We start from the raw sequence: 27420 nt of genomic DNA, 5'->3' as shown, positions 1-27420 counted from the left end.
TGAGCTGTTAAGTCATATTTGGTTAGCAGCTTAAAAATATGTGCTTTTTAAGAAGCATGGCCAACACTTTCTATGAATGTCATGGTAAATTTCTGCTAGCATTCTATTGGGTATGCAGTGTTACATTAGTGCCAAGCTAACGGTGGTGCACATTTACAGTGGTGTACATTGATTTTCCCACGTTGGGTAAAACACTGATGGCAGCACTAGTTTAAAATCTGACATTTGAAGCCTGTAATGAGCTTTACTGTTTGTTTTAGTGTTTCTTAAAGCCTTAGTCTGAACACTGGAGGACCCTTTAGTACAGTAGGTTCCACTTTACTTAGAGTGGACAAAGACAAGTTATGAGCTTTCATAACTCATCTCATAATCCATAATAAGTATGGCTATAATGTGTAATGCATTTTTGTAAATATTTATAGCCATTTTTATGATGCCTTATGAATGCATTATAAGAGGTTATGAATCCATCTATAGATGCTTACAAATGTGACAGTCATAGAATGTATAACCAAAGTATGCGCTAGCCTTCACCTCCCAGCTTATTAGCAACATGTGATAAGAAAAAAAAGTTAGTGGAACTGAACATGACTAAATTAGGGAGAAACCAAAAAGTAGGAAACCACATTAGCAAGTCTTTTTGAGATGACGTAGTGGGTCAATGCACTTTGAGGCAAGTAATTTAGGCATGCACAATGCTATAGACAGCTGTAAACTTCCATTACTCGTTGGCTTTGTTTGCCTCGTAGCTCCAGTGCAAAACTAGAGAAGTAAAGAAGTAAACTTCAAGAATCTCAGAAACTTCTCAGAATCTTTTCTCTCTATGATTTTGGTGCCTCAGTGCCAGATTTTCCATGTAACCTTGTCTTTCTTGTAAGCTGCCTGTATTAGCAGATGCATTTCTGAAAATGTTAAAAAAAAAATCACTGTTGTTAATTGTTGATACTCAGTGGACTTGAATGTGGATGCTCTCTTTATGTCTGTCTATCTGCTACCAAGCTTTGCCTGAACGATGTGATTATATCTGTTTCTGATTCATCACCTCACGAACGCTACCACAGTGTGGCATTAGCGTAGTTTGTACACTCATTCTCTTCGTGTCTGGCAGTCCAGTCTGTGTCTCATTCCCATGCGTACTTCTTGTCTAGGGTCATTTTCTGTGGCGATGTCCTTATTTGTGAAGTCTTTCCACATGCTAGATCAGTTGCGTTCACCATTCCACAGCCACTCAGTCACATGCGCACGTCCATTGCAGAACCCATCCAAAACGGAACATCAGTACGGAACATCAGTACGGAACAGCGGATCCCAGATTGGAAAGCCATTTCTTTCAAGTCAGATAAGCAGAAAGGTGTCGTTTTAATGGGACATTTTGTCATGAAATCAAAATGCCACAAATTTAAAGTGATCAATCAGCCAAGACGTGTTTGGTGCCTGATGTTCTCTCATTTCGTTTTAGAGCTACAAGGCTAATGTTACTAACACGTAATGGAAGCTCCAATTAGCATCAAGCAAAAGTCTTTTGACTTCATTGACCTCAAACTGTGTAGAGTTGCTAGTTGATCTGTATGACACACTATTACACACCGATCAGGCATAATATTATTCTTGTTTCTACGCTCATTGTCCATTTTATCAGCTCCACTTACTCTATAGCTGCACTTTGTAGTTCTACAGTTACAGACTGTAGTCCATCTGTTTCTCTGATACTTTGTTAGCCCCCTTTTACCCTGTTCTTCAGTGGTCAGGACCCCCATGGACCCTCACAGAGTAGGTATTATTTGGGTGGTGGTCACTCCTGCCTTGTGGGTCCACCTTGTAGATGTAAAGTCAGAGACGACAGCTCATCTGCTGCTGCACAGTTTGTGTTGGTCATCCTCTAGTCCTTCATCAGTGGTCACAGGACACTGTTGCCTGGATGTTTTTTGTTTGGTGGACTGTTCTCAGTCCAGCAGCGACACTGAGGTGTTTAAACACTCCAGCAGCAGTGCTGTGTCTGATCCACTCAGACCAGCGCAACTAACACACCACCACCATGTCAGTGTTACTGCAGTGCTGAGAATGATCCACCACCCAAACAGTACCTGCTCTGTGAGGGTCCATGGGGGTCCTGACCACTGAAAAACAGGGTAACAGAGTATCAGAGAAACAGATGGACTACAGTCTGTAACTGTAGAACTACAAAGTGCACCTATGGACAGTGAGCATAGAAATAAGGAGGTGGTCATGATGTTATGCCTGATCGGTGTATATAAGAAGGGATATTTATCCATTGACTAAATTTATGACTTTGTATCCTCTTTTGTGTTTTCATCTCGTTTCCGGTTTCCTCTAATGTTCTTTCACTACAAATCCCAGCATGCACTATGCAGATACATTGTGCGGTCATTCAGAATCCTCCCACAGTGCTAAAGAAGCCCTGACTGCTAGCATAGCCTCTGATGCAGATGTGAAATTTGGCTTCCTAGCAGCAACATCAGCTACCTAGCTTCCTTCTGCATTAGCTTGCAAGGGGGAAAAATAATGCTATAAACAACCTGCCCCCAAGTATCCACCCCAAAGTGCTTGTAGCTCCCTCCCACCTTCAAAATGCATCATCAGTAGGGTTTTTTTCTAGGTTTTCTAGTCTAGTCACTCTAGAAATGGTCACAACCCCAAAGTAAGCGGTGAATAAGCATGTTTACAAGAGATAGAGTGATGGCTGTAGTGTTTGTTTTGGCTGAAGGGCAGCTTTAACAACTCAACTTTATGTTGTAGGTAACTGGTGGTCTTAGGCCTTCATTGCTTATTAGCTACATCAGCCTTGTAGCACCAGTGCAAAACTAGAAGCAAACTTAAGTTGTCAAACATGTCTAGGCTGATCATTTAGAGTAAAGGGAGAAAATTGTGTCAATGCTATCAGTGGCCCAACTGTTCCTCTGATGCTCTGTTAAGTCCAGTTGCATTGTTCAGAGGGGCTACACACCTGATTGAACTTACATTGACTTACATTGAATATATATATATACATAGATATTTTGTTGAGATATTTTTCCATCTGGGATCCACATGTTCATACACTAACCTCACCCTTCACCTGCTTTTTTTTCTTTTACTTATTCTCTCTCTATCACTCTTTTTCTCTCTCTCTCTCTCTCTCTTTCCGTAACACCGTTTCGTCTCTTCTCTCCACCTGCAGCTCGTACCGTTTGGATAAATCGAGCAGTGACGTGGTAAAGTACCTCACCAATTTCGCTGCAGATTTAAGGTGAATACAAACCGTTTCCACCACACACACACACACACACACACACACACACACACACACACACACACATACACACACACACACTTACACACACACACCCACACACACCCACACACACACACACACACAGACAGACACACGCAGACACACCTACACACACACACTCTCACACACAGACACACACACACACCTACACACACACACTCACACCCAGAGACACACACACGCACGCACACACACGCACACACACACACACACACATACTCACATACGCACACACACACACACGCACACGCACCTACATACACACACTCACAGACACAGACACACACACCTACACACACACACACTCACACACAGACACACACACGCACACACACACCTACACACACACACACTCACACACAGACACACACACACACACACACTTACACACACACACCCACACACACCCACACACACACACACACACAGACAGACACACGCAGACACACCTACACACACACACTCTCACACACAGACACACACACACACCTACACACACACACTCACACCCAGAGACACACACACGCACGCACACACACGCACACACACACACACACACATACTCACATACGCACACACACACACACGCACACGCACCTACATACACACACTCACAGACACAGACACACACACCTACACACACACACACTCACACACAGACACACACACGCACACACACACCTACACACACACACACTCACACACAGACACACACACACACACTCACACACAGAGACACACATGCATGCACACACACACACACACTCACATATGCACACATGCACACACACACACAGACACACACACTACAGATACACACAGCCTGACAAAAGTGTTTTCAAGCAATGTTTTCATATTAATGAGCATGTTTCCTTTTTCTTTGTCTGTTTGCAATAACTGTGCAAAAGTCAGATATCAGAATTTATTAAACCTGACAATAAGTACAAGTTACTCATTTCATAGTGTTAAAACAACACAAAATATATATTTAACAGAACAATAGAACAACATCAACAAATAAATATAATATCACATTTTTCAGTATTTAGTGTGTCCACTTAGCTTCCATTCTTTTCAAGAGACTCACTTTCAATTTCTGCAGCCACACCTCCAAAGTTAAGCCTCAGGGGCTGGTTGCATTTTCTGTTTCTCACACTCCGAGTAATCTTCTACACTTTACAGTGGTGTTGAGGTGTAGACTCTGGGGTGGTCAGTCCTTCGCTCAGCTTCATTGTTTGATGTGTCCGTCTCCTTTTCTCAGTGATGTTCTTCTTGAACAGCTACACGTCCTTTCAGACCCACAGTGCTGGGTCGTCATCTCACAGTGGAAGGATGGACAGAAACACCTGTGGATGTTTTCAGATCAGAAGCAGCTTCAGATCAGATTTTTTTCCCTCTCTCAAAGATGAAAGCTTTGGTGGTTGACCAGATCTTGCGGGTGGTTGTTAGGAATCCCGTTTTCTCTGTAGCTTTTATCTTTTTTCACTTTGACTTTCTCCTTAGTTGTGCAATCAGGGTGTTGTAGCTAGCGTCCTCTGAAATATCTGTAGAAAAATGAAGTGCTTGTACTTAATAGCTGTTTTCATGACTTTTGCACAGTTTCTGTCTAACTACTACAGGTTTTTCATGTAGAGGTTTTAGAACTGCTGAATACAGTTTCTTGATACAATCTCAGAAATAAAGGTAGTAAACTGTACCTCTTTTCTCTGCGGTGGGACCCTCAAGGGTTCATCTCAGTACCTTCAGTCAGGAAACATAACTGAACCATAATTGACTGAAATGATATTTTCTAAGCTGTACTGACTCCACACACCCCGTCTCGTCTCCAGGCTTTTTATTTTATTGATCTGTTTTAAAACATGCGGCTATGAAAAGGTTTTCATCGGGAAAAAACTTATTTAAGTTTGAAATAACATACTGTAAATGCGTCCTGTGCAAAAGTTGTGGCACATTTTATATTTCATGTTTTGGTTTTTCCCTGTACTTACATACGTTAATTACTTAAAAATATGAAATCTTGTATGTCAACAAAGACATTTTGGAATGCTCTGTGTCCCCTGACTTTTGAAAAGTGGTGTACATATTGCTCCTTTAATGAAGTCATTGATTAATTTTGTGCAGAGCAAGCTCTCACGTACACACTGACCCCCAGTGTTTGACCACGCCCTGAGTAATGCTGACACCCAGTACACGACTCAAACGCTCATACACATCAATGAGAGGTCAGTAAGGGCAAAGTCCTTCTCCTAAACACAGACTGATTGGCATCTCCAATGACTGTCAGTTTGCTAGAGGACAGTAGAAGCATGTTTGTAACAGCTGTCCTTATTGTCATTTTGCTGTGCTTTAGATTTACATAAGAAGTGATTGTGCATTGCAAAGCAGTATATTCTTCTTCTTCTTCTTCCTCTTATTATTATTATTATTATTATTATTTCTTTTCTCTACCAGATTTTAACTCTTCGAGATATTGACTGGAATGTTTTGTCTGTTCAAGAATGGTGTGCTTACTTACAGCTGCTTGATTAGATGTATGTTTTTCATATGATTGTTGTTAAATATGTTTTTTCTAAGAATTAAAAAAGTTTGTGGTAGCAAAATCCTATCAACCATGTGGGGTACCATAGCAGTGCATAGCATAGCAACCCCCTAGCAGTCATCTGGGATACCATAGCTACCGCCTAGCAACCCCCTAGCAACCATTTGCGGCACAATAGCAGCCACCTAGTCACCTTTTGGGACACCATAGCAACCTACTAGCAACAACCTAGCTACATTTGGGACACCATAGCAACCATCTAGCATCACCCTAGTCACCACAGTGGGGCAGTTGTGGGCTGGAGGTTAGGGAACCATCCTTGTGACCAGAAGGTTGCTATTTTGATCCCCTCGGCTGACAGTCCATGACTGAAGCTCCCTTGAGCAAGGCACCTAATCCCCCAACTGCTCCCTGGGCACCACGCATAGGGCTGCCCACCGCTCCGGGCTAGTGTGCCCGCCTAGTGTTGGTCTAGTTGGTCTAGTATGTGAGATCTAATTCCACGGTGTGCAAAACACAGTTGGCTGAATTCTGAATTCATTGCGGACACTATAGCAACCACCTAGCAATACTTGACACCATAGCAATCACTTGGGACACTATAGCAACCACCTAGCACCCACTTGGGACACTATAGCAACAACCTAGCCACCATTTGGGACACCATAGCAGCCACTGAGCAGCCACTTGGGACATCACAGCAACCCCCTAGCAACCACTTGGGACACCATAGCAACCACCGAGCAAGCACTTATCAACCACTTGGGACACCATAACAAACCACCTAGCAACACGCTAGCCAACATTTGGAATACCACAGCAACCACTTGTTAACCACTTAGGACACCATTGCAACCATCTAGCAACAATCTAGCCACCATCTGGGACACCATAGTACCCAGGGAACAACCACTTGGGACACCATAGCAACCACCGAGCAGCCACTTGGGATACCATAGCAACCACTTAGCAACCACTTGGGACACCATAGCAACCACCTAGCAACCACCGAGCAGCCACTTGGGACACCATAGCAACCACCTAGCAATCACTTGGGACACCATAGCAACCACTTAGCAACCACTTGGAACACTATAGCAGCCACTTGGGACACCATAGCAACCACCGAGCAGCCACTTGGGACACCATAGCAACCACTTAGCAACCACTTGGGACACCATAGCAACCACCTAGCAACCAAGTGGGATACTATAACAGTTGGTTATCAACACCATCTAAAATACCATAGTAGCCATTTTGCAGCACCCTAGCAACCATCTGTCAACTGCTTAGGCTGCACAATCGTTTAGCATTTTATAAAAAAAAATTAACTTTTCTAGTTATGTAAATGTAATTGCATACAGTCGTATGCAAAGTTTGGAACATGCCTGCTCAAATGATGTGTTGATAATTTTCTAAGAGAAAATAAGCCAACACACCCTCAACAGAGAACAAACAAATATTAAAAAAAAAAAAAAATTATTCTAATTATTTACTGAGTTGAACATATTATTGCGCCATAACATATTTTTCGATAAATGTTGAATTCAGGACATAAACATTAAGTGTGATCTCTGTAGTTGATGTGTTCACTTACTTTCACTCAAAATCAACAAGACATTTCAAGACATGACTGGGGGTGCCTAAACCTTTGCACAGCAGTGTATTTACACAGTTAATTACATAACATGTTGCATTTACTTTGGATTTTGACTTCTTTGACATTTATTTTAATGTCAAAACATTTTCCTTCAAAACGGCACGGTGCAAACAATAACTATGCATCAAAGTCAAATCATAATAACATTTCTCATCGCTGTTGTCGGAAGAAAACCTTGCATGTCCATTTTTGTCATTTTTCAGTTTTTGACATATTTTGAAAATACCTGTTGTTCCTTTCATTGTGTGTAAATTTCATGATGAATGGACCAAATAAAAAGACCCAAAATGACTTGGAAAAAAGTTTACATGCAAAGATTTTTGCCAATCCGATGGAATACATTCCGATTACGGATTCAGATTGAGGTGATTATGTGCACTTAAGACGAAATGACACGCATGCATGGAGAACCGCTTAGAGTAAACGTTACCATGACAGCAAGCATCACGTGAGGGCCAGTCAGAGTGAGATGAGCAGCAGTGAGCAGTGCTTGTGTTTTTAATTGCTGTAGTACTGTATAACTGTATCCAAAACCGGTGTTTATAGGTGTTTATGATAAAACAAATACATGTGGTGCAAAACATTTTTATTTTTAATTTACTGTAAAACATCAAATATACTGATGATAATGATATGGAGAAATTACAACAACAATCAACAATCAGTGTATTATATATTTATATATTTACAGACATAGGGAGAGAAACACAGATGTTTCTAGTAGGCTTTCTGGATGCACCACAGAGCTGCTGCCTCAGTGCTTCTCTGTCAATTAACATAATAACTGTTGACTTATGGTCCTGCTAATTGCTGGCAAGAAGGAGGGGTGATGTCCTGAGGATGCTGAAATCTCAGTCATGCTAGTGTTAAAAATGTCAGACTCATGTTCTGAGACACATAAGCTGGACGTCCGTCCCACCGCCGTCTTTTAAAGATCAGAGCATAGACTTCGTCTTTTCTGCAGACCAGTTTCTGCTCCCGCCATCATTAACGATATAAACTTTTGCCCGAGCCGTTTATGAGTTCTCTGTTTTTGCTATGACTCAAACGCACATGCGTAAAAAGTACTTACACGTTCCGATAGGGAATGTAATCATATTCAGGCGTTTACATGGCTATTATTTTTCTATTTAATGGATTATTTACAGGATTACCCACTTCGCTCAAGTAGATAGAAATTGTATTCCAAATGGCTTCAATTGGAGTAGACTATTCCAGTTGATCAGCTGGCAAGGTGGCGTGGTGGGTAGTCTCATAGCAAGAAGGTCCTGGGTTCGATTCCCGGTCGGGCGACCAGGGTCTTTTCTGTGTGGAGTTTGCATGTGTCGGTTTTCCTCCCACAGTCCAAAGACATGCTGTCAGGCAATTTGGACATGCTATATTGCCCCTAGGTGTGAGTGAATGTGTCTGTCTGTCTGCCCTGTGATGGACTGGTGACCTGTCCAGGGCTTAGAAGATGTTTGTGTGTATTCCTATTGAGATGTTTACATGGACGTATTCTATTCCGATTGAACTATTAGTCGGATTATTAATGATTATTAGGTTGCATTTAAACGGGGCTATTGATTTACCTGAAAATTAAAGTGTGTTTTGTCCTTCTCCCCCGTAAAGTTACCATTCTTCCGACAACAGCGATTTACAGCCATAAATGTGGTCTGGAGCGAAAGTTTCAAATCTGCACTTTCCACACAATTTCTCCACTCATTTCATTGTGCCATGTGTGAGAAATAGCTCCTATCAAATTGCATCATACTTCTGTTATTGCTGGAAAAGCACAGATTCTAACGGTTCAGAGGAAAAACAAAACTCACATTCTCTGAAGTCTTTGAGATACGAAGCTCTGTACTGAACTTTGAGTTGGCCATTGAAAAGCCAAAGAGAGTAAACTGCAGTTCAGAGGCACCACAGAAAGGAGAGGATGCATATATCGTTCATCACTTTGAATACACTTGGCCTCTTTTCCTCATTTGTTCTTCTGGGTTCATCTCAGGCTCCCTCTACCAAAACCTCACAACACTCCATAGTTTAAACTGAAACACGCCCACCAACCACTTCATTAAGGGCATCTTTTTGTTTCTACACTCGCTGTCCATTTTATCAGCTCCACTGACCATATAGGTGCATTTTGTAGTTCTACAGTTACAGACTGTAGTCCATCTGTTTCTCTGTTAGCCCCCTTTCACACTGTTCTTCAATGGTCAGGACCCCAACAGGACCACCACAGAGCAGGTACTATTTGGGTGGTGGAGCATTCTCAGCTCTGCAGTAACATTAATGCGGTCGTTATGTGTTAGTGTTTGTTGTGCTGGTGCCAGTGGATCAGATTCTCATCAGTCCACTCACTGTGCACACTGTCTTAGAAACTCCTACCTTGTTGGTCCACCATGTAGACGTAAAGTCAGAGACAGTAGCTCATCTGCTGCTGCGCAGTTTGTATTGGTCATCCTCTAGCCCTTCATCAGTGGTCACATGACGCTGCCCACAGGATATTTTAGGTTGGTGGATTGTTCTCAGTCCAGCAGAGACACTGAGGTGTTTAAAAACTCCAGCAGCACTGCTGTGTCAGATCCACTCAGACCAACACAATACACACTAACACACCACCACCACTACGTCAGTGTCACTGCAGTGCTGAGAATGATCCACCACTCAAAGAGTACCTGCTCTGTGGTGGTCCTGTGGGGGTCCTGACCATTGAAGAAAAGAGTAAAAGAGGGCTAACAAAGTAATGAATGGCCGGTCCGTGTATATCTGTTCCTAGAACTATAGAAATGCTTAAGAAAGAGCAAAGCTATTCATAACATTGGTGATGGTGCTGTAATACTGATGTTACTGTGTCGGTGTTTGTTCATGTTCCTATTTTGTTCACTTTATCTTGTTGGATTGTGTGCATTTAATGTACACCTAAAGCTATGCATTTCTGGATCTTTGAGGCTCTGGTCAGTATGACTTTAGCACTTAAATGATCATCTATTTTCAGCTCAGGAATGTTTTCTTTCCTAGCTACTGTTCTGTATCTTCACAGAATGAAATTGAACCATAAGAGAATTTGTAGCACAACTCTGGGTCAGAATGTGTCCTGCAATCTCAGCCTTACAGTTCCAGCAAGTATTTTGCAGTGGTGGATCATGTACTTGAGTTAAAGTAGATACCCAAGGTAAAATATCACTCCAGTAAAAGTAGAAGTTCCTCCATTTAGACCTCCACTTGAGTAAAAGTACTAAAGTATTTACCTTCAAATGTACTTAAGTATAAAGTAAAAGTACTAAAAGAGTAATTCTGGCTCTGATCTGGTCCTGTTATCATTTTTATAACCAGACTGGCTTCATGAACTCCTTTCAGGGGAAAGTCCTCCAGCGTCTCTCTTGGTAAACCAGTCTTTTAATAGAACGTCATTAATTAGTGACGCTGACGTCTATTAAAATGATCAGAAGCACAAAACACTGAAGGTAAACAGTTTCCATCAGGGAGAACCGAGTGGCTCTGAAATCACTTTTTACACACAAGCAAAGTTTCAGTTTCAGATTTATTTACAACTTAGTTCCAAGTTTAAGTTGAATAAAAACTGGCTTTAAACTCAGGATCACCGCTGGGCCCTGATTGGTGCTCTGGCTTTGCGCTTCTTTCATTTTGACCTGTTACATTTTTATACACACAGAAACCAAAAGGAATGACAGGTTTCTCCGAATGTCGTGGAGGAAAAAGTCACATATTTGACTTTGAAATGTAGTGGAGTGAAAGGAAAAAGTCACCCAGAATGGAGAAACTTCAGTACAGATACACCAAAAAACTACTTAAGTACAGAAACCAGTTACATTTACTTAGTTACTGTCTACCACTGGCATTTTGTCATAGGGATCTACATGGTATATGTCCACCACAAAGTCAGTACATTTGGCAAGTATTGTGGCAAAATGTTGCCAGAGTAACTTCAGCCATGCTGCACTTAGCTAGTGCTTTAGCCTGGCTGGCAACATTAAAACAGCTGAACATTTTCCAACCTCAATTATGCAGCAAAGAAAAAGGAATTTGAAATTGAGAACATGCTGAACATTTACCCAGTTTTCCCCACCTGTTAGTTAGATCTCCTATCACATGATGCTACCCAGCAGGGAAGGTGAAGGCTAGTCTGTGCTTCCTCCGAGGCATGAGAAGCATTCTTTTTGAACTGTTGCTAACGCAGCATTATTAGGCAGCTCGGCACACTTGGAGGACAACTACCAATTCTCTTACATCAGTGTTGCTAGCATCGCTCTGAACAATGGGGGGGAGAGGGAGGACCATCCTACCCACCCAGAAAGAGCGACCCCAATTATGTTCTCCTACCCTGCATTCACAGCAGCAACGACTTTTCACCTCTTGTCGCCAAAATCGTTCATCATCTGGGGTATTTCTGAACTCGAACTGACCTTTATTTGCCATGGTTTCATTGATGCCAAGCACAGATCAGATGCATACCCTCTAAAAACAAAACTCCTGGTGAGAAATCGGTTGTGTACTTCTTTTTATTTAATCTCTGCGTCTGTGCAGTGAGTATGTGAGGAAAACAGTATTTACCATCTATTTGTGGTGAAAGCACCATCACCAGTATTCCTTCTGTAGTCTGAACAGTTATCTAGGAACCCAAAAAGGAGCATACTGTTCCACATGCTATGCTGCTCAATGCTCAATTCCTCTTGGCAGTCGCCACTTCACTTCGCTCCATATTTGCATCAAGTTAAAGTCCAGTCAGCTTCTACGTTCACACTACCTCCTGTTGCTGAATGTCACCTGCTTTCATTGAAATGAATGACCTCTGGTCATCTTGTCGCATTGCGTCGCTGCCAGTGTAAACACAGGGTTGGAATCCCAGGCATGGATGGGTGTGGCATCGCTGGGGATCAAAGTCATTATCACCCGAAGTTCGGGTCGATGATTGAGCCACTCGGGAGCACGTATTTAATAAAATACACACAATTTGTCCAAAAGTTTGTAAATAAATTCCACTTCTTTTGCACCCATTGCCGATACAGGAGTTCCAATGCCTCTTATTCTCCAGGCTATATTGTAGTTTTACCATCTGAATTCACGTGACCAAATCATAAGGCAAATTATTCAGTAACCGCATGAAATAAATGTCCATTTTTATTTATTTTTTTATTGTCAAAGCTCCCCTCAAATTAACAGAAAATGTCTTTTATGATCTACACATATTGTTATATGCTTACAATGTACTGCTGAAAGCCAAAAATCTCAGACGCTCTTTGTGTTATTTTATAAAAGTAACGTTTACAGAGCAGATCACTGAAGAGACGCCGTCTGTTTATAGTTTAGAACCCAGATTTGGGAAACTTTGGGGAAAGTTTGGGGAAACTTTCAGTAGAAAAACAAACTGAGTTCAGCTTCTTTTATTATAAGGGTTTAAAATGACATCACCATCTATTAGACTGGAGAGAAGAGTTACAGCCTCATATGACACCCACCTTTAGAATGTAGCTTATGAAATATGAAATTTATGAAGAATATGATGAAGTACGTTTTGGAACCAGTGCCAAGTGCTGGCTAGAGAGGTATAAAGCCCTGCAGCATTTGGGCTGTGAAGCAGTGAAGCTTCATTCTCAGGCATAATGTATCTCCATTCAGTAACTTTGAGATGAGTTGGAGTGTCCAAAACTGATCATCTAACAACAATACTTGACCTCACTAATTGTCTTGTGGCTGAATGCAATCAAATCCTCACAGCAAGGTTTCAACATCTACTGAAAAGCCTGTCCAGAAGAGTAGAGGCTGTTACTGCAGTGAAGTGGGACAAACTCCCTGTTAATACTCTTGATTTCAGAAGAAACGTTGAATGACCTTTACAGACTTTTGGACGTATTGCGTATTTCGCAAAAATTGAAGTTTCTCATTAGCTTGCCTAAACTCTGGAAAGCTTGTCCAGCCTCCCGACAGTAGCTACAAAAGAACACATTTGTGGGTGGAACATGGATATGTATATTTCTTATAAACTGACCACCAACTTTCTCAATCTATACCCATCCTTGAAGCAAAAATCCATGACAAAAAAACTCTTCTTTTCCGTTTTGCTATTAGTCTGCTTCGTAGTCTGAGATCCACTGGGTGAACGGTGAGCTCATTACTTCTGTAGTGTCTGAGGATTCAGGGAGTATCGAACACACTTTCTCAGCCTCTTTCTCTCCTTCTCAGCATGATTGGCCCTCTAACGAACCACTGATTTGCATTTTCCTTCATTTCCCTCTATCGATTGGATACTTCAGCACAATGACCAATCGAAGAGCTATTTTTAGCCTGGTGCTGGACATGTCGATGATTGGACAGAGGAATGGAGAGCTGTTAACAGTGAGCTATTAGCATCCTGGGGTGACCCTCAGTGTTGCTGTATCACTGTCTCTTTAGCTTTGGTTGCACAAGGCCTTATAAGTGTAGTAGTAAAAATATGTACAATATTTTAATGTACTTGGTTATACAATCTCTTATAATGGTATAAAAAAAGAGGGGATGATTGACCTATCCATGCTTGTCCCACAAATATGTTGTTTCACAGCTACTGTTGCTAAACGATGATCAGTTCTGCTAGTGCCCCTATGGGCTTTCTAATGGTGTGTTAGTGCTTAACTAACACTAATGCGCATGAACCCTTTTCTGGCTGTTTTAGACTAAACAAGGATATTTGAAGCTTGTAAAAGAGATTTTTGAATGTCTTATTGTAGACTTGGACAGACATGAATGCACATTTTGTATCAGCTTTACAATGTCTCAGTACAGAACCTGGTCCTCCATCACTAAAAACTGACTGAAGCCTGGTTAGACAACAGCTTATGTTCACAGTCAGTGATGTATCTAGGACTTCCAGAAGGCCAAGAGTGAAAATTTTACCTAGCCTACCAGACAGATGTTTTCTCCCTAAAAACCTTGATTACACTACAAAGTCAAGCACATGTCATGTAGTCATGTAGTCTCCATAGACAAACATTGGCTATAGGATAGGTCGTACTGAAAAGCTGGAACTGTCATAGGATACCACCTTTTCCACAAGTATGCTGGTGATATTTCTGCCTTGCTAGATCTGCTCCAGTCAACTATAAGTGCTGTTATTGTGAAATAGAAGCCTCTAGGAGCAACAGCAGCTCAGACACATAAGGAAACATGCTCTGTGGAGTGATGAATCAAGTTTTATTATCTGGCAGTCTGATGCAAGAATCTGGTTTTGGTGGATGCCAGAGGAATGCTACCTATCAGAATACACACCGCCAACCATAAAGTTTGGTGGAGGAGGGATAATGGTCCAGGGTTTTTTGGTTTCAGTGAAGGGTGATGTTAATAATACAGCATACAAAGACATTTTAGACAATTATATGCTTCCAACTTCGCTCCAACAGTTTGTGGAAGGCCCGTTCGCAACAGTAGCTGTGAAAGAATGCAATTGTTAGCAGAGCAAGTACTCATTTGTGTTTATTCAATATTGTTATATTATTTTCTCTTTCTTTCACCCTGCCCCTATCCTTTTCTTTCCTTCTTTCTCTATCTGTTTAGTCAGAGCTACCACCTGCAGGCTTCGAGGGAGATCCACCCCAGTATCACGCTGGACCCCTCGCCCAACTACAATTCGCCCAAGTTTCGCTCTCGCAACCAGAGCTACATGAGGGCGGTCAGCACCCTGAGCCAGGCCAGCTGTGTCAGCCAGGTCAGCCAGGTGAGTCCAGTTCTCTGGCCTGGTCACCTGGAATTCTTCATGAAGCTCATTCTTCTCACAATCTGAAAGTCTTGGGTGTGTGGTTAGCTTTGCCTCTCCAGTTCCATGAATAGCTGCACAATGCATGTCAGTTGGACCAAAACAGTTTTTTATTATAATTATTTTTTTCTACAAAAAAAATATGCAGTGAAATTGATGCTAAAACCTATGAATTTATTTCTAAAGAAAAAGTAGCTTTCAGCAGCCAAAAATATCTCAGCATATGTGTATCTTGAAGCTCATGAAGCTGCTTGAGAGCACTTGCTTAAAATCAATTATCTAATTTTCAAAAAAGCAAATAAAAATGTACATTCTTGAAGAATCAGCTTACTGATTAGTTAACTATTTTAATGTTGAACAGGGGCTATTAGTACTTTAGTCACTTTTGTGTGCATAATTGAAAGAGAGGAAACCCACACCAGCAGGATCTCACAAATTCTTGCAGTTGTTTGTAGTTACAAACTGAGTGCGTATGTGGAATAAAGCATATATAAAGTAAAAGGATTTGTTTAGCTACAGGCTTCAAGGGCGATCTACCCCAGTATCAAGCTGGAGTGCATGCAAGACTTTGAATAGCTCCAGAGGCAAAGTACATGTGTTTAGAAGTGAAAACACAAACCCAATTCCAAAAAACAATGTGACAATATGTGAATAGCTAATAAAAACAGAAAACAGTGACTAGTAAATTTTGTTTGACCTGTATTACATTAAATATGGTTCAGAAAGACAATTTTACTTTACATTTTACCTTGAAATTATTCAAGTCTTCAGTTATATAACCATATAATCAGTCTTATTTTTAGCGTAATAATGCATATTTTCAGCAGGAGATAGGAGGCCAGTCTTGCTCTCACACACTCTTTGATTATGTAGCCATGGTGTTGTAACAGCTGTTTCTGGGCGTTGTCATTTTGAAATAAACATGAACGTCTCTGAAAAAGACGTCATCTAGAAGGTAGTACATGCTGTCTTTAGCATTATAGTGCCTTCATAGATGTGCAAGTTACTTTATAATTCAAACCATACCATGACAGGCGTTGTCTTTTGAACTTTATACTGGATGATTCTTTTTCATCTTGGGGCTGTAGAACATAACATCCATTCCATAAACAGTTTGAAAGATGGACTTGTCAGATCTTAATATGTTTCCACTGTGCATCAGCCCATTTCAGATGAGTCGAGCCCAGAGAAGTCAGCAGCGTTTCTGGATGCTGTTAACATAGAGCATCCACTATCCATAGTGCAGTCTTAACTTGCCTTTGTGGATGCAGTGACAGAAGATGTTTATTGTTTATTTATTAATATTCCTGAGCCCGTGTGGTGATATCATCCCAGACGCATGCCAGTTTTTAACATAGTGCTGTTTGAGTTGTTGAGGGTCATGGGTGTTCAGTTGTGGTTTTCAGGCTCACCCTATATGCCCTTTATACAGACATTTCTCCAGATTCCCTGAATATTTTGATGCTGTTGTACATCGTAGATGCTGAAAAACCTAAAGCGCTTGCAGTTGCTTGCTGAGGAACATTATCCTTGCTCATATTCTATCCTTGATCTTTTGATATCCAAGCAAGATCACATCGCCTGTTTAAGATGTTTTTTTTTAAATAATTAATGATTTTTTTTAAATTCACAAGATTTCTTGTGTTAAATTGCCCTGAAATTGCTGAATTGCTTCAATTTCAGAATAAGCATATTTTTACAGAAAACATTGACATTGATCAAATGAAACATTAAATAGGATGCATTTGTACTGTTTTTATTCAAATACTGTTAAATTCATGTTGTTAACACATACTTTGCAGGGAACAAATGTAAATGTGACATCTTCCTGCAAACTTTAGTGCACAATTTCCATTTGTCTGCTGAGTTTAACATAATGAAAGAAAAAAATAAAATAAATTGCCCCATTTTATGTTTTATCTTTTCCCCCCAGTATGTTAAATCCAGCACATAAACAGTTAAAATATGCAGGAGTGTGTTCTCTGTAGAGGATTTGTTGGCTTATTTTCACAGAGAACTTCTGCATGCAGCTGTATAGACTAAGCAGATTGAGACAAAGAAGGCTCCAATAAAAGTCTCATTAACATTGTATCATGATTAATAATTGTAATAATTAGAGCTACCTGTTTAAATTGAACTGATAACGTTGTAATGTTGAAACCAAGATACTACATTGTATCATTTACTGAGACTTAATGGTGGCGTTTAAAAGCAACAGAAAGACTCCATAAAGTCTTGCCCACCACCGCCACGTTGGTTCTTATGTGCGTGTTAGTGGTCTGATTTATCTGTTGTTAAAATCTAAATCCCACTCTGGAAACGGATCGTATTGATTTTGTGTAAAGTCTTAACGATGAGTTTCATTCCCTCTTTTTCTGCCACTCTTCCTTCCTCTCTCCGCCTCGGCTCACTCGCTACGTTTGTGCCGCTAAGGTCATTAAGGATAATACCTTTTTGTGGAGGAACAAGATAGCAATCTGAGATTTTGTAGATTGCCAAATGGAAATCTCTCTGGGGGGGGGGGGGCATACAGATACCCATCAAGCTGTTTCAGCTCAACTTAATTGACGTCCCTTTCTCTTGGAGGTGCGTGGCAGAGAACTTTCTGATTACTTCAGCAGGTATCGGTCAAGCACGGGAGATGAATTTCATCTCAAATTTAGGGAAAGCTCCCTCCTTGCTCAAATCAGCCTCCCATTCAAAGGCAGCATAACATAACCCAGCTCACTATGATGTCACTGATTTTTTTTATTGCAGTTATAGCACAAAATCAACCATTATTGACTGCTATTGGTTGATTTTGAGATGCAAAAACTAATTAACAAGAAAGTTTGGTAACACTTTCTATGAATGTCACATTTGTAAGCATCTACATATAAACACATTCATAACATGTTATAATGCATTCATAAGGCATCATAAACATGGCTATAAATATTTATAAAAATGCATTACATGTTATAGCCATGCTTATTATGCATTATGAATTGTTAATATAATGCATTATAAGTACTGTTCATAACAAATTATAAGAGCTCATTAAGTTGTATTTGTCCACTCTCAGTAAAGTGAAGCGTACTGTACTAAAGCCTCCTCCAGTGTTAACAGTGAGGCTTCAACTTGAAGTATTTACTGAAGAATTTACTGAAACACTAAAACATCCACAATAAAGCTCATTAGAGGTTTCAAATGTTAGATTTTAAACTAGTGCTGCCTTCAGTGTTTTACCCAGTGTGGGAAAGTCAAAGTACACCACTGTAAATGTACACCACCGTTAGCTTGGCACTAACTTAAAACTGAAAATCCAATATTATACTGTTTGGTAACATCTGAATATTCAAGCCCCAAAGATGCAGCCTTAACAGCATGAGTGGTGACAAATAAAATATTGGAAATCTAAATTATACTCTTCTTTACTTTACACTCTCAAAGCTGGGACTGACTTCTTTGGCAATGACAGTTTAACATGTTAGTAAAAAACTACTTATAATGCATTATATTAACAATTCATAATGCATAATAAACATGTCTATAAAGTGTAATTCAGTGCAATTCATTTCTATAAATATTTATAATCATGTTTATAGTGCCTTATGAATGCATTATAACCTGTTATAAATGTCTTTATATATGCTTACACACGTAACATTCATAGAAAGTGTTACTGAAAGTTCTTCAGGACATCTGCTGCGGAAACATCAAGCTTCTTATTGATATTATTTGAGTAATGCCATGAAGGATTTTATTTCCAAATTTTACTGAAATGCCTATTCCTAGCATCATATTATGGGGAGAGCTAGCTAGTGGGAAATTGGACATGACTAAATTGGGGAGAAAGAAAAAGAATCACGTTTGGTTGTATTGTGAAAAATGAGAAGTCAGATCAACTTAAAAATTGTAAAGTAAGTGAGCAGCTTCTCGAGTTAACTCAGCTTGAGGTCATTGAAAAAGATGTCGTCTAGAAGGCAGTTTTGTTGCTCAAAAAATGACTTCAGCGTCAGATGTACTGTCTCCCAGTCTCATGACAAACCATAGCTTATGAACATGATATCCATTATTTATATAGACAATCTGAAAGGTTGACTCATTAGACCACAATACATGTTTCCATTGTGTATCAGTCCATTTCAGATGAGCTCAAGCCCAAAGAAATCAGCAGTGTTTCTGGATGTTGTTGATGTATGGCTTCCATTGTGCATAGTACAGTCTTATTGCACTTCTGCATGCACCAATGAACAGTGTTTACTGACATCAAAGTATTTCCAGGCCCATGTGGTGATTATATGGTGATTGTAGGCTGATAAATTTCATGTACATATCTGCTGATACTGATCCATGACCATTTCTAATATGTAGAAAATGAGACGAAATATAGTTGGATTAGCAAAACGGAGAAATGCAACATTTTTTCTATAATGTTATAAATGCACTAAGATGAATTAAATGGCTATATTACAGTGTAGGAACCCAGCGTGGCCTAAACATTCTCTTCCTGAGCACAAAAACACATCGTCAAACATCTGTCCAATGCCAGTCGTCTGTCTTGAGCAATTATCAGCAGATGCCAATATGATTCATCATGCGTTCTCCAGATTTGTGACTGTAAGCAGAAGAGATTTTTATGAATTTAAAATATTGAATTTTATGAAAAGTTATGGGTTTGTGTGCTGTGTTGTTGGACGTTTTCCATGTTTTGTCATTTATTGACATGTTTTGTCATTTGTTACAGAAGTGCAGCCTCAAGCCTGTCAATTAAGAATGTAATTGAGAGTAGTTTGTTATGTTAGTGGGTAATTGCATAAAAATATTTATGCAGTGTAAATCAAATCTATAGTGAAATGACAATATGACTGTGTGCTTCTAGAAGTGACAGGAGAAGGAGAAGAGAAGGAGGAAGGTAGGGAGGGTGAAAGAAGGCAGAAAGGAGAAAAGGCCGTTTTCTAGAGTTTTATCTCTCTCCTTGGTCCAGGTGAGCGAGACGGAGATAAACGGTCAATTCGAGTCGGTCTGCGAGTCCGTGTTCAGCGAGGTGGAGTCTCAGGCCATGGAGGCGCTGGACCTGCCCGGCTGCTTCCGCACGCGCAGCCACAGCTACCTACGGGCCATCCAGGCTGGCTACTCGCAGGACGACGACTGTGTGCCCTCCATGACCTCGTCCACCGTCACCTCCACCATCAGGTCCACGGCTGGTGAGTTGCTTGGCAGTGAGCCAACTTCTTGATCCTTCTGGTTCTTTACTCAGGGATTCACTGCATCTGTGCATGTGGAATCATAACAATTATGGTAAGGGAGCAATAGTTGTATTTGCCCTGAACCCCATTATTAACCCTTAAACGGCAAGCTTTTTATTTTATTAGGACCTTATTTTTAAGTTAGGCTACTAAGGCTGCACAATATATAGGGTTTGAATTATTAGGCACGTAAGGACATTTGCAAGTTTGATACGATTTCAGTTCTGAAATCGACATTCGGTTTGATTTTAATATTTTACATTACATTACATTATTCTACGAAATTCTAAATATAAATAAACCAACTGTTTTCGGTCATGCATATAAAAGCTTTTCAGTGCCTGCTGCACTAGGCTTTTAAAAAATAAGTCCTAAAAATCACAAAAATCATATAAGCAACAAAGTTGTCATGTAATGTGGGTGTGTCTGTTGCATAAGCCCCTCCCACCCTACTCTAAGACGATGCACCCAGATGCCTAGTTTTCGTTGCTGACAGTGGACGCCACATGAGATTGCGGCGAATGAGAGACTCTAAAAATGAGAGACCCTGAATTCGCTACGCTCTTTTGAACGATAATTTCATTTGTCGATTTTTTGATAGCGTGCTGAAAATGTGATACCCTTTTTAATCATTATAGCAATATTGGCCTTTGCAATACTGAAACTGCAGTATGATCCCTCGAGCCCAGGGGTTCCCAAACTTTTTCACACCAGGACCCCCATGTACAGGAAATATTTATACCACCAAATATTTAGGTGAAATCTAAAAAGGTTTGGGTCACACTTTATTTGGATGGTCCACTATAGATGCTCTACAGATACTTAAATCATAACAAACTTTCTCCGAATCCTTAGTTGATTATCAACAACATTGTGGTTAGGGTTAGGGTTATGAGGACATGTAGGTTTTGCCTAGAGCTGATTTTTTCAGTTGACATGACATTTATAAAATCAGAATTTTCGCAGTGCAGAGCAGGAGCTTGGAAATGGCTTGGAGGTGACTGCGGGTTAACATGTGGCCTTAGGGGGCCACGTTTCAGTCATTATTTCATACTCAGCGGGTTGTCTGACAACAGAAGCAAAAAAATATATGCAAATGAGAGCAGCTTTATTGGGAATTTCACTTAAACAGGCTCTCACTATCTTACGGACTCCAGTTCCCAAGATGCATCAGTCAGTCACATGACCCAGCCATTCAATCATCAGTCAGTCAGCAGATCCCAGTCATCTGAATTGCAATTGTTTTCCCTTGTTTGCTCTTGTGTGTGTATATATATAATATACATATATATATATACACACACCTGTCTGTCTCATTGCAACGTATTGTCTCAGGTTACCAGTACGTATCAAGCATACTTTGTGTGTTTAGCTTAGTGAGGACAGCCTATAAAATTTTATGTGTGCAGCCTGAATAAATTTGTGCATACAGCCCATATAGCTTCGTGAGTGCAGCCCGTATAACTTCATATGTACAGCCCGTATAACTTCATGTGTACAGCCCGTATAACTTCATATGTACAGCCCGTATAACTTCATTTGTACAGCCTGTATGAGTTTGTGTGTACAGCCTGTGTAAGTTTGCGTGTACAGCCCGTATAACTGTCTGTGTACAGACTGTAGAATTTTGCGTGTATAGCCCGTGTAACTTTGCATGTACAGCCCGTATAACTTTGTGTGTACAGCCTGTATACGTTTGCGTGTACAGCTCGTATAACTTTGCGTGTACAGCCTGTATGAGTTTGTGTGTATAGCCCATATAACTTTGTGTGTACAGCCTGTGTAAGTTTGTGTGTACAGCCCGTATAGGTTTGCGTATACAGCCCATGTAAGTTTGCGTGTACAGCCCGTATAACTTTGTGTGTACAGTCTATATAAGTTTGCATGTACAGCCCATGTAAGTTTGCGTGTACAGCCTGTGTAAATTTGTGTGTACAGCCCGTATAACTTTGCTGTACAGCCCGTATAACTTTGTGTGTACAGTCTATATGTTTGCGTGTACAGCCGATGTAAGTTTGCGTGTACAGCCCGTGTAAATTTGTGTGTACAGCCCGTATAACTTTGCGTGTACAGTCTGTATAAATTTACATGTACAGCCCATGTAAGTTTGCATGTACAACCCGTATAACTTTGTGTGTGCAGTCTATATAACTTTGCGTGTACAGCCCATATAACTTTGCGTCTATGGCCCGTATAACTTTGTGTGTGCAGCCTGTATAAGTTTGCGTGTACAGCCCGTGTAAGTTTGCATGTACAGCCCATATAACTTTGCGTGTACAGCCCTTATAACTTTGTGTGTGCAGCCTGTATAAGTTTGCGTGTACAGCCCGTGTAAGTTTGTGTGTACAGCCCATATAACTTTGCGTGTACAGCCCTTATAACTTTGCGTGTACAACCCATATAACTTTGTGTGTGCAGCCTGTATAAGTTTGCGTGTACAGCCCGTGTAAGTTTGCGTGTACAGCCTATGTAAGTTTGCATGTACAACCCGTATAACTTTGTGTGTGCAGTCTATATAACTTTGCGTGTACAGCCCATATAACTTTGCGTCTATGGCCCGTATAACTTTGTGTGTGCAGCCTGTATAAGTTTGCGTGTACAGCCCGTGTAAGTTTGCATGTACAGCCCATATAACTTTGCGTGTACAGCCCTTATAACTTTGTGTGTGCAGCCTGTATAAGTTTGCGTGTACAGCCCGTGTAAGTTTGCGTGTACAGCCCATATAACTTTGCGTGTACAGCCCTTATAACTTTGCGTGTACAGTCTGTATAAATTTACATGTACAGCCGATGTAAATTTGTGTGTACAGCCCGTATAACTTTGCATGTACAGTCTGTATAAATTTACATGTACAGCCCGTGTAAGTTTGCATGTACAACCCGTATAACTTTGTGTGTACAGTCTATATAACTTTGCATGTACAGCCCATGTAAGTTTGCGTGTACAGCCTGTGTAAATTTGTGTGTACAGCCCGTATAACTTTGCTGTACAGCCCGTATAACTTTGTGTGTACAGTCTGTATAAGTTTGCGTGTACAGCCGATGTAAGTTTGCGTGTACAGCCCGTGTAAATTTGTGTGTACAGCCCGTATAACTTTGCGTGTACAGTCTGTATAAATTTACATGTACAGCCCATGTAAGTTTGCATGTACAACCCGTATAACTTTGTGTGTGCAGTCTATATAACTTTGCGTGTACAGCCCATATAACTTTGCGTCTATGGCCCGTATAACTTTGTGTGTGCAGCCTGTATAAGTTTGCGTGTACAGCCCGTGTAAGTTTGCGTGTACAGCCCATACAACTTTGCGTGTACAGCCCTTATAACTTTGTGTGTGCAGCCTGTATAAGTTTGCGTGTATAGCCCGTGTAAGTTTGCGTGTACAGCCCATATAACTTTGCGTGTACAGCCCTTATAACTTTGCGTGTACAACCCATATAACTTTGTGTGTGCAGCCTGTATAAGTTTGCGTGTACAGCCCGTGTAAGTTTGCGTGTACAGCCCGTGTAAGTTTGCGTGTACAGCCCATATAACTTTGCGTGTACAGCCCTTATAACTTTGCGTGTACAGTCTGTATAAATTTACATGTACAGCCGATGTAAATTTGTGTGTACAGCCCGTATAACTTTGCGTGTACAGTCTGTATAAATTTACATGCACAGCCCGTGTAAGTTTGCATGTACAACCCGTATAACTTTGTGTGTACAGTCTATATAACTTTGCGTGTACAGCCCATATAACTTTGCGTCTATGGCCCGTATAACTTTGTGTGTGCAGCCTGTATAAGTTTGCGTGTACAGCCCGTGTAAGTTTGCGTGTACAGCCCTTATAACTTTGCGTGTACAACCCATATAACTTTGCGTGTACAGCCCTTATAACTTTGCGTGTACAACCCATATAACTTTGTGTGTGCAGCCTGTATAAGTTTGCGTGTACAGCCCGTGTAAGTTTGCGTGTACAGCCCGTGTAAGTTTGCGTGTACAGCCCATATAACTTTGCTGTACAGCCCGTATAACTTTGTGTGTACAGTCTGTATAAGTTTGCGTGTACAGCCGATGTAAGTTTGCGTGTACAGCCCGTGTAAATTTGTGTGTACAGCCCGTATAACTTTGCGTGTACAGTCTGTATAAATTTACATGTACAGCCCATGTAAGTTTGCATGTACAACCCGTATAACTTTGTGTGTGCAGTCTATATAACTTTGCGTGTACAGCCCATATAACTTTGCGTCTATGGCCCGTATAACTTTGTGTGTGCAGCCTGTATAAGTTTGCGTGTACAGCCCGTGTAAGTTTGCGTGTACAGCCCATACAACTTTGCGTGTACAGCCCTTATAACTTTGTGTGTGCAGCCTGTATAAGTTTGCGTGTATAGCCCGTGTAAGTTTGCGTGTACAGCCCATATAACTTTGCGTGTACAGCCCTTATAACTTTGCGTGTACAACCCATATAACTTTGTGTGTGCAGCCTGTATAAGTTTGCGTGTACAGCCCGTGTAAGTTTGCGTGTACAGCCCGTGTAAGTTTGCGTGTACAGCCCATATAACTTTGCGTGTACAGCCCTTATAACTTTGCGTGTACAGTCTGTATAAATTTACATGTACAGCCGATGTAAATTTGTGTGTACAGCCCGTATAACTTTGCGTGTACAGTCTGTATAAATTTACATGCACAGCCCGTGTAAGTTTGCATGTACAACCCGTATAACTTTGTGTGTACAGTCTATATAACTTTGCGTGTACAGCCCATATAACTTTGCGTCTATGGCCCGTATAACTTTGTGTGTGCAGCCTGTATAAGTTTGCGTGTACAGCCCGTGTAAGTTTGCGTGTACAGCCCTTATAACTTTGCGTGTACAACCCATATAACTTTGCGTGTACAGCCCTTATAACTTTGCGTGTACAACCCATATAACTTTGTGTGTGCAGCCTGTATAAGTTTGCGTGTACAGCCCGTGTAAGTTTGCGTGTACAGCCCGTGTAAGTTTGCGTGTACAGCCCATATAACTTTGCGTGTACAGCCCTTATAACTTTGCGTGTACAGTCTGTATAAATTTACATGTACAGCCGATGTAAATTTGTGTGTACAGCCCGTATAACTTTGCGTGTACAGTCTGTATAAATTTACATGTACAGCCCGTGTAAGTTTGCATGTACAACCCGTATAACTTTGTGTGTACAGTCTATATAACTTTGCGTGTACAGCCCATATAACTTTGCGTCTATGGCCCGTATAACTTTGTGTGTGCAGCCTGTATAAGTTTGCGTGTACAGCCCGTGTAAGTTTGCGTGTACAGCCCATATAACTTTGCGTGTACAGCCCTTATAACTTTGCGTGTACAACCCATATAACTTTGCGTGTACAGCCCGTATAACTTTGCGTGTACAGCACTTATAAATTTGTGTTTACAGCCTGTATAACCTTGAATGTATAATGTTGTGTGTATAACTTAGTGAGGACAAGCCCTATGTCTTTGTGTGCACAGATCATGTAACTTTGTGCACACAGCTAATATATCTTTCTGCATACATTCCATTATAACCTTGTATCTCAAGCCTATATACATATGTGTGTACATCCCATATAACGTTGCGTGTACAGCCTGTGTATCTTTGTGCATACAGCCTGTATTACCTTGTATGTATAACTTTGTGTGCATAAGTTTGTGTGTACAGCCCAGATAACATGTGTGCATTACCCTCATAACCTTGTCTAAACAGACAGTAAAATTTTTCTTTGTACAGTCTTTATAATTTTTTGCGTACAACCCATAAAACTTAGTGTGTCTAGCCTATAACTTTGTGCATAAAACCCCTGTCTTACCACAGTTCCAGAAGAATGTCCTGCGAATGTTTTAATGTAATTAAGCAAAAGTAAATTATTATAGTATAATACTTTCATAATCTTAATATTTTGTCCACATTGTGCAGCCCTAGTATCTTCTGTGAGGTTTTCTGCAATAACAGTTGTTGTTATGCAACTACTATGCAACTACAATGTAATTACGCAGTTTGTTCACCCCAAGTTTGGTCCTACCACTTCAGCAACATGATCAATAGTAAATTATTAATTAAAGCCTTCATTATTCCGTACCACCAAAAGAACTTAATTCGGTATACAAGGTGTATATTCATACTAAACATGCATTATTACACTGTAGTACGTGAAGAAAAAAGTCCCCAGTGTTCAGTTACATTTTACAATGTATATTTGTATCTTTTTGAACTTTTAGGTGTTAATTCAACTCTGGGGATCCTGCTTTACTTTTTAAGATATAAGTTGTTCATTGATTACGAGATGGTCTACTGAGTGGTGGATGCCCTTTACTGTGTTTGGCATGGCATGCATGCATGTAAACTGCTTTATGAGTGAAATGACTGTAATGTTTGCCTTCCTCATAAGCCAACAGGTAAGTTTTTTGGTGTGCCTTAGAGAGTTAGGCTATGAACCCTATTGAATTCAGACTCTCAGGGAAAAAAAATCAAACAAGTGAGAAATGGTGAAAAGTGAAACATCCGTTTTTTTGGGGGTTTTTTTCCGATCAAGGAAATTACCTTTTTCATTCTTCCACTGTGTGCATTCCTCTTAAGATTTTCGATTTGGAACTCCACTTCGTCCTATTTTCTACCCCAGTTGTCTCTGGGCGCGCTCGTGGAGCAGGCAGGGAGGGGTTGAGAGGTGCTGGTGGAGAAATGAGCTGGAATAGAATACGATCTCGCAATGCTCCCCCAGTTCAATGCTTCTCACTCAGTGGGCCACGTGCCTCTCCCTTTTCCCGGATTTTATCATTTTTTTTCCGTTTCTCTCTCCCTCTCTCTTTCTCTCCCTCTCTCGCTTATTCTTCTTTTCTGTGATGTGCAGCTGTTTTCAAAACCATTTCAGTGTTCAGTTCTCTCTCCCACAGGGCCTGTGGCTGGCACCGCTCTTGAACATTTTGAGTTTTCAGAGACTGTTAAGGCTGAATGGTGTAA

At 40.7% G+C, this 27420-nt stretch overlaps 1 protein-coding gene across 4 annotated transcripts in view; it reads left to right on the top strand.

The window, feature by feature from the left end:
• The window catches only part of dlgap2a (discs, large (Drosophila) homolog-associated protein 2a), a 431171-nt gene that overhangs the window by 322847 nt on the left and 80904 nt on the right, over positions 1–27420 (top strand). For all 4 annotated transcript variants that reach the window (XM_017707804.2, XM_037541836.1, XM_037541838.1 and 1 more), the window contains 3 exons: positions 3179–3247; positions 15025–15184; positions 20193–20412. In XM_017707804.2, the coding sequence (XP_017563293.1) occupies positions 3179–3247; positions 15025–15184; positions 20193–20412 (449 nt within the window). The remainder of the gene's footprint in view (positions 1–3178; positions 3248–15024; positions 15185–20192; positions 20413–27420) is intronic.

Source organism: Pygocentrus nattereri, chromosome 10 (assembly GCF_015220715.1).
Source record: "Pygocentrus nattereri isolate fPygNat1 chromosome 10, fPygNat1.pri, whole genome shotgun sequence".
Lineage (NCBI taxonomy): Eukaryota > Metazoa > Chordata > Actinopteri > Characiformes > Serrasalmidae > Pygocentrus > Pygocentrus nattereri.
Note: the sequence above shows the minus strand (reverse complement) of the source record. Positions and strands in the feature narration are given on the sequence as shown.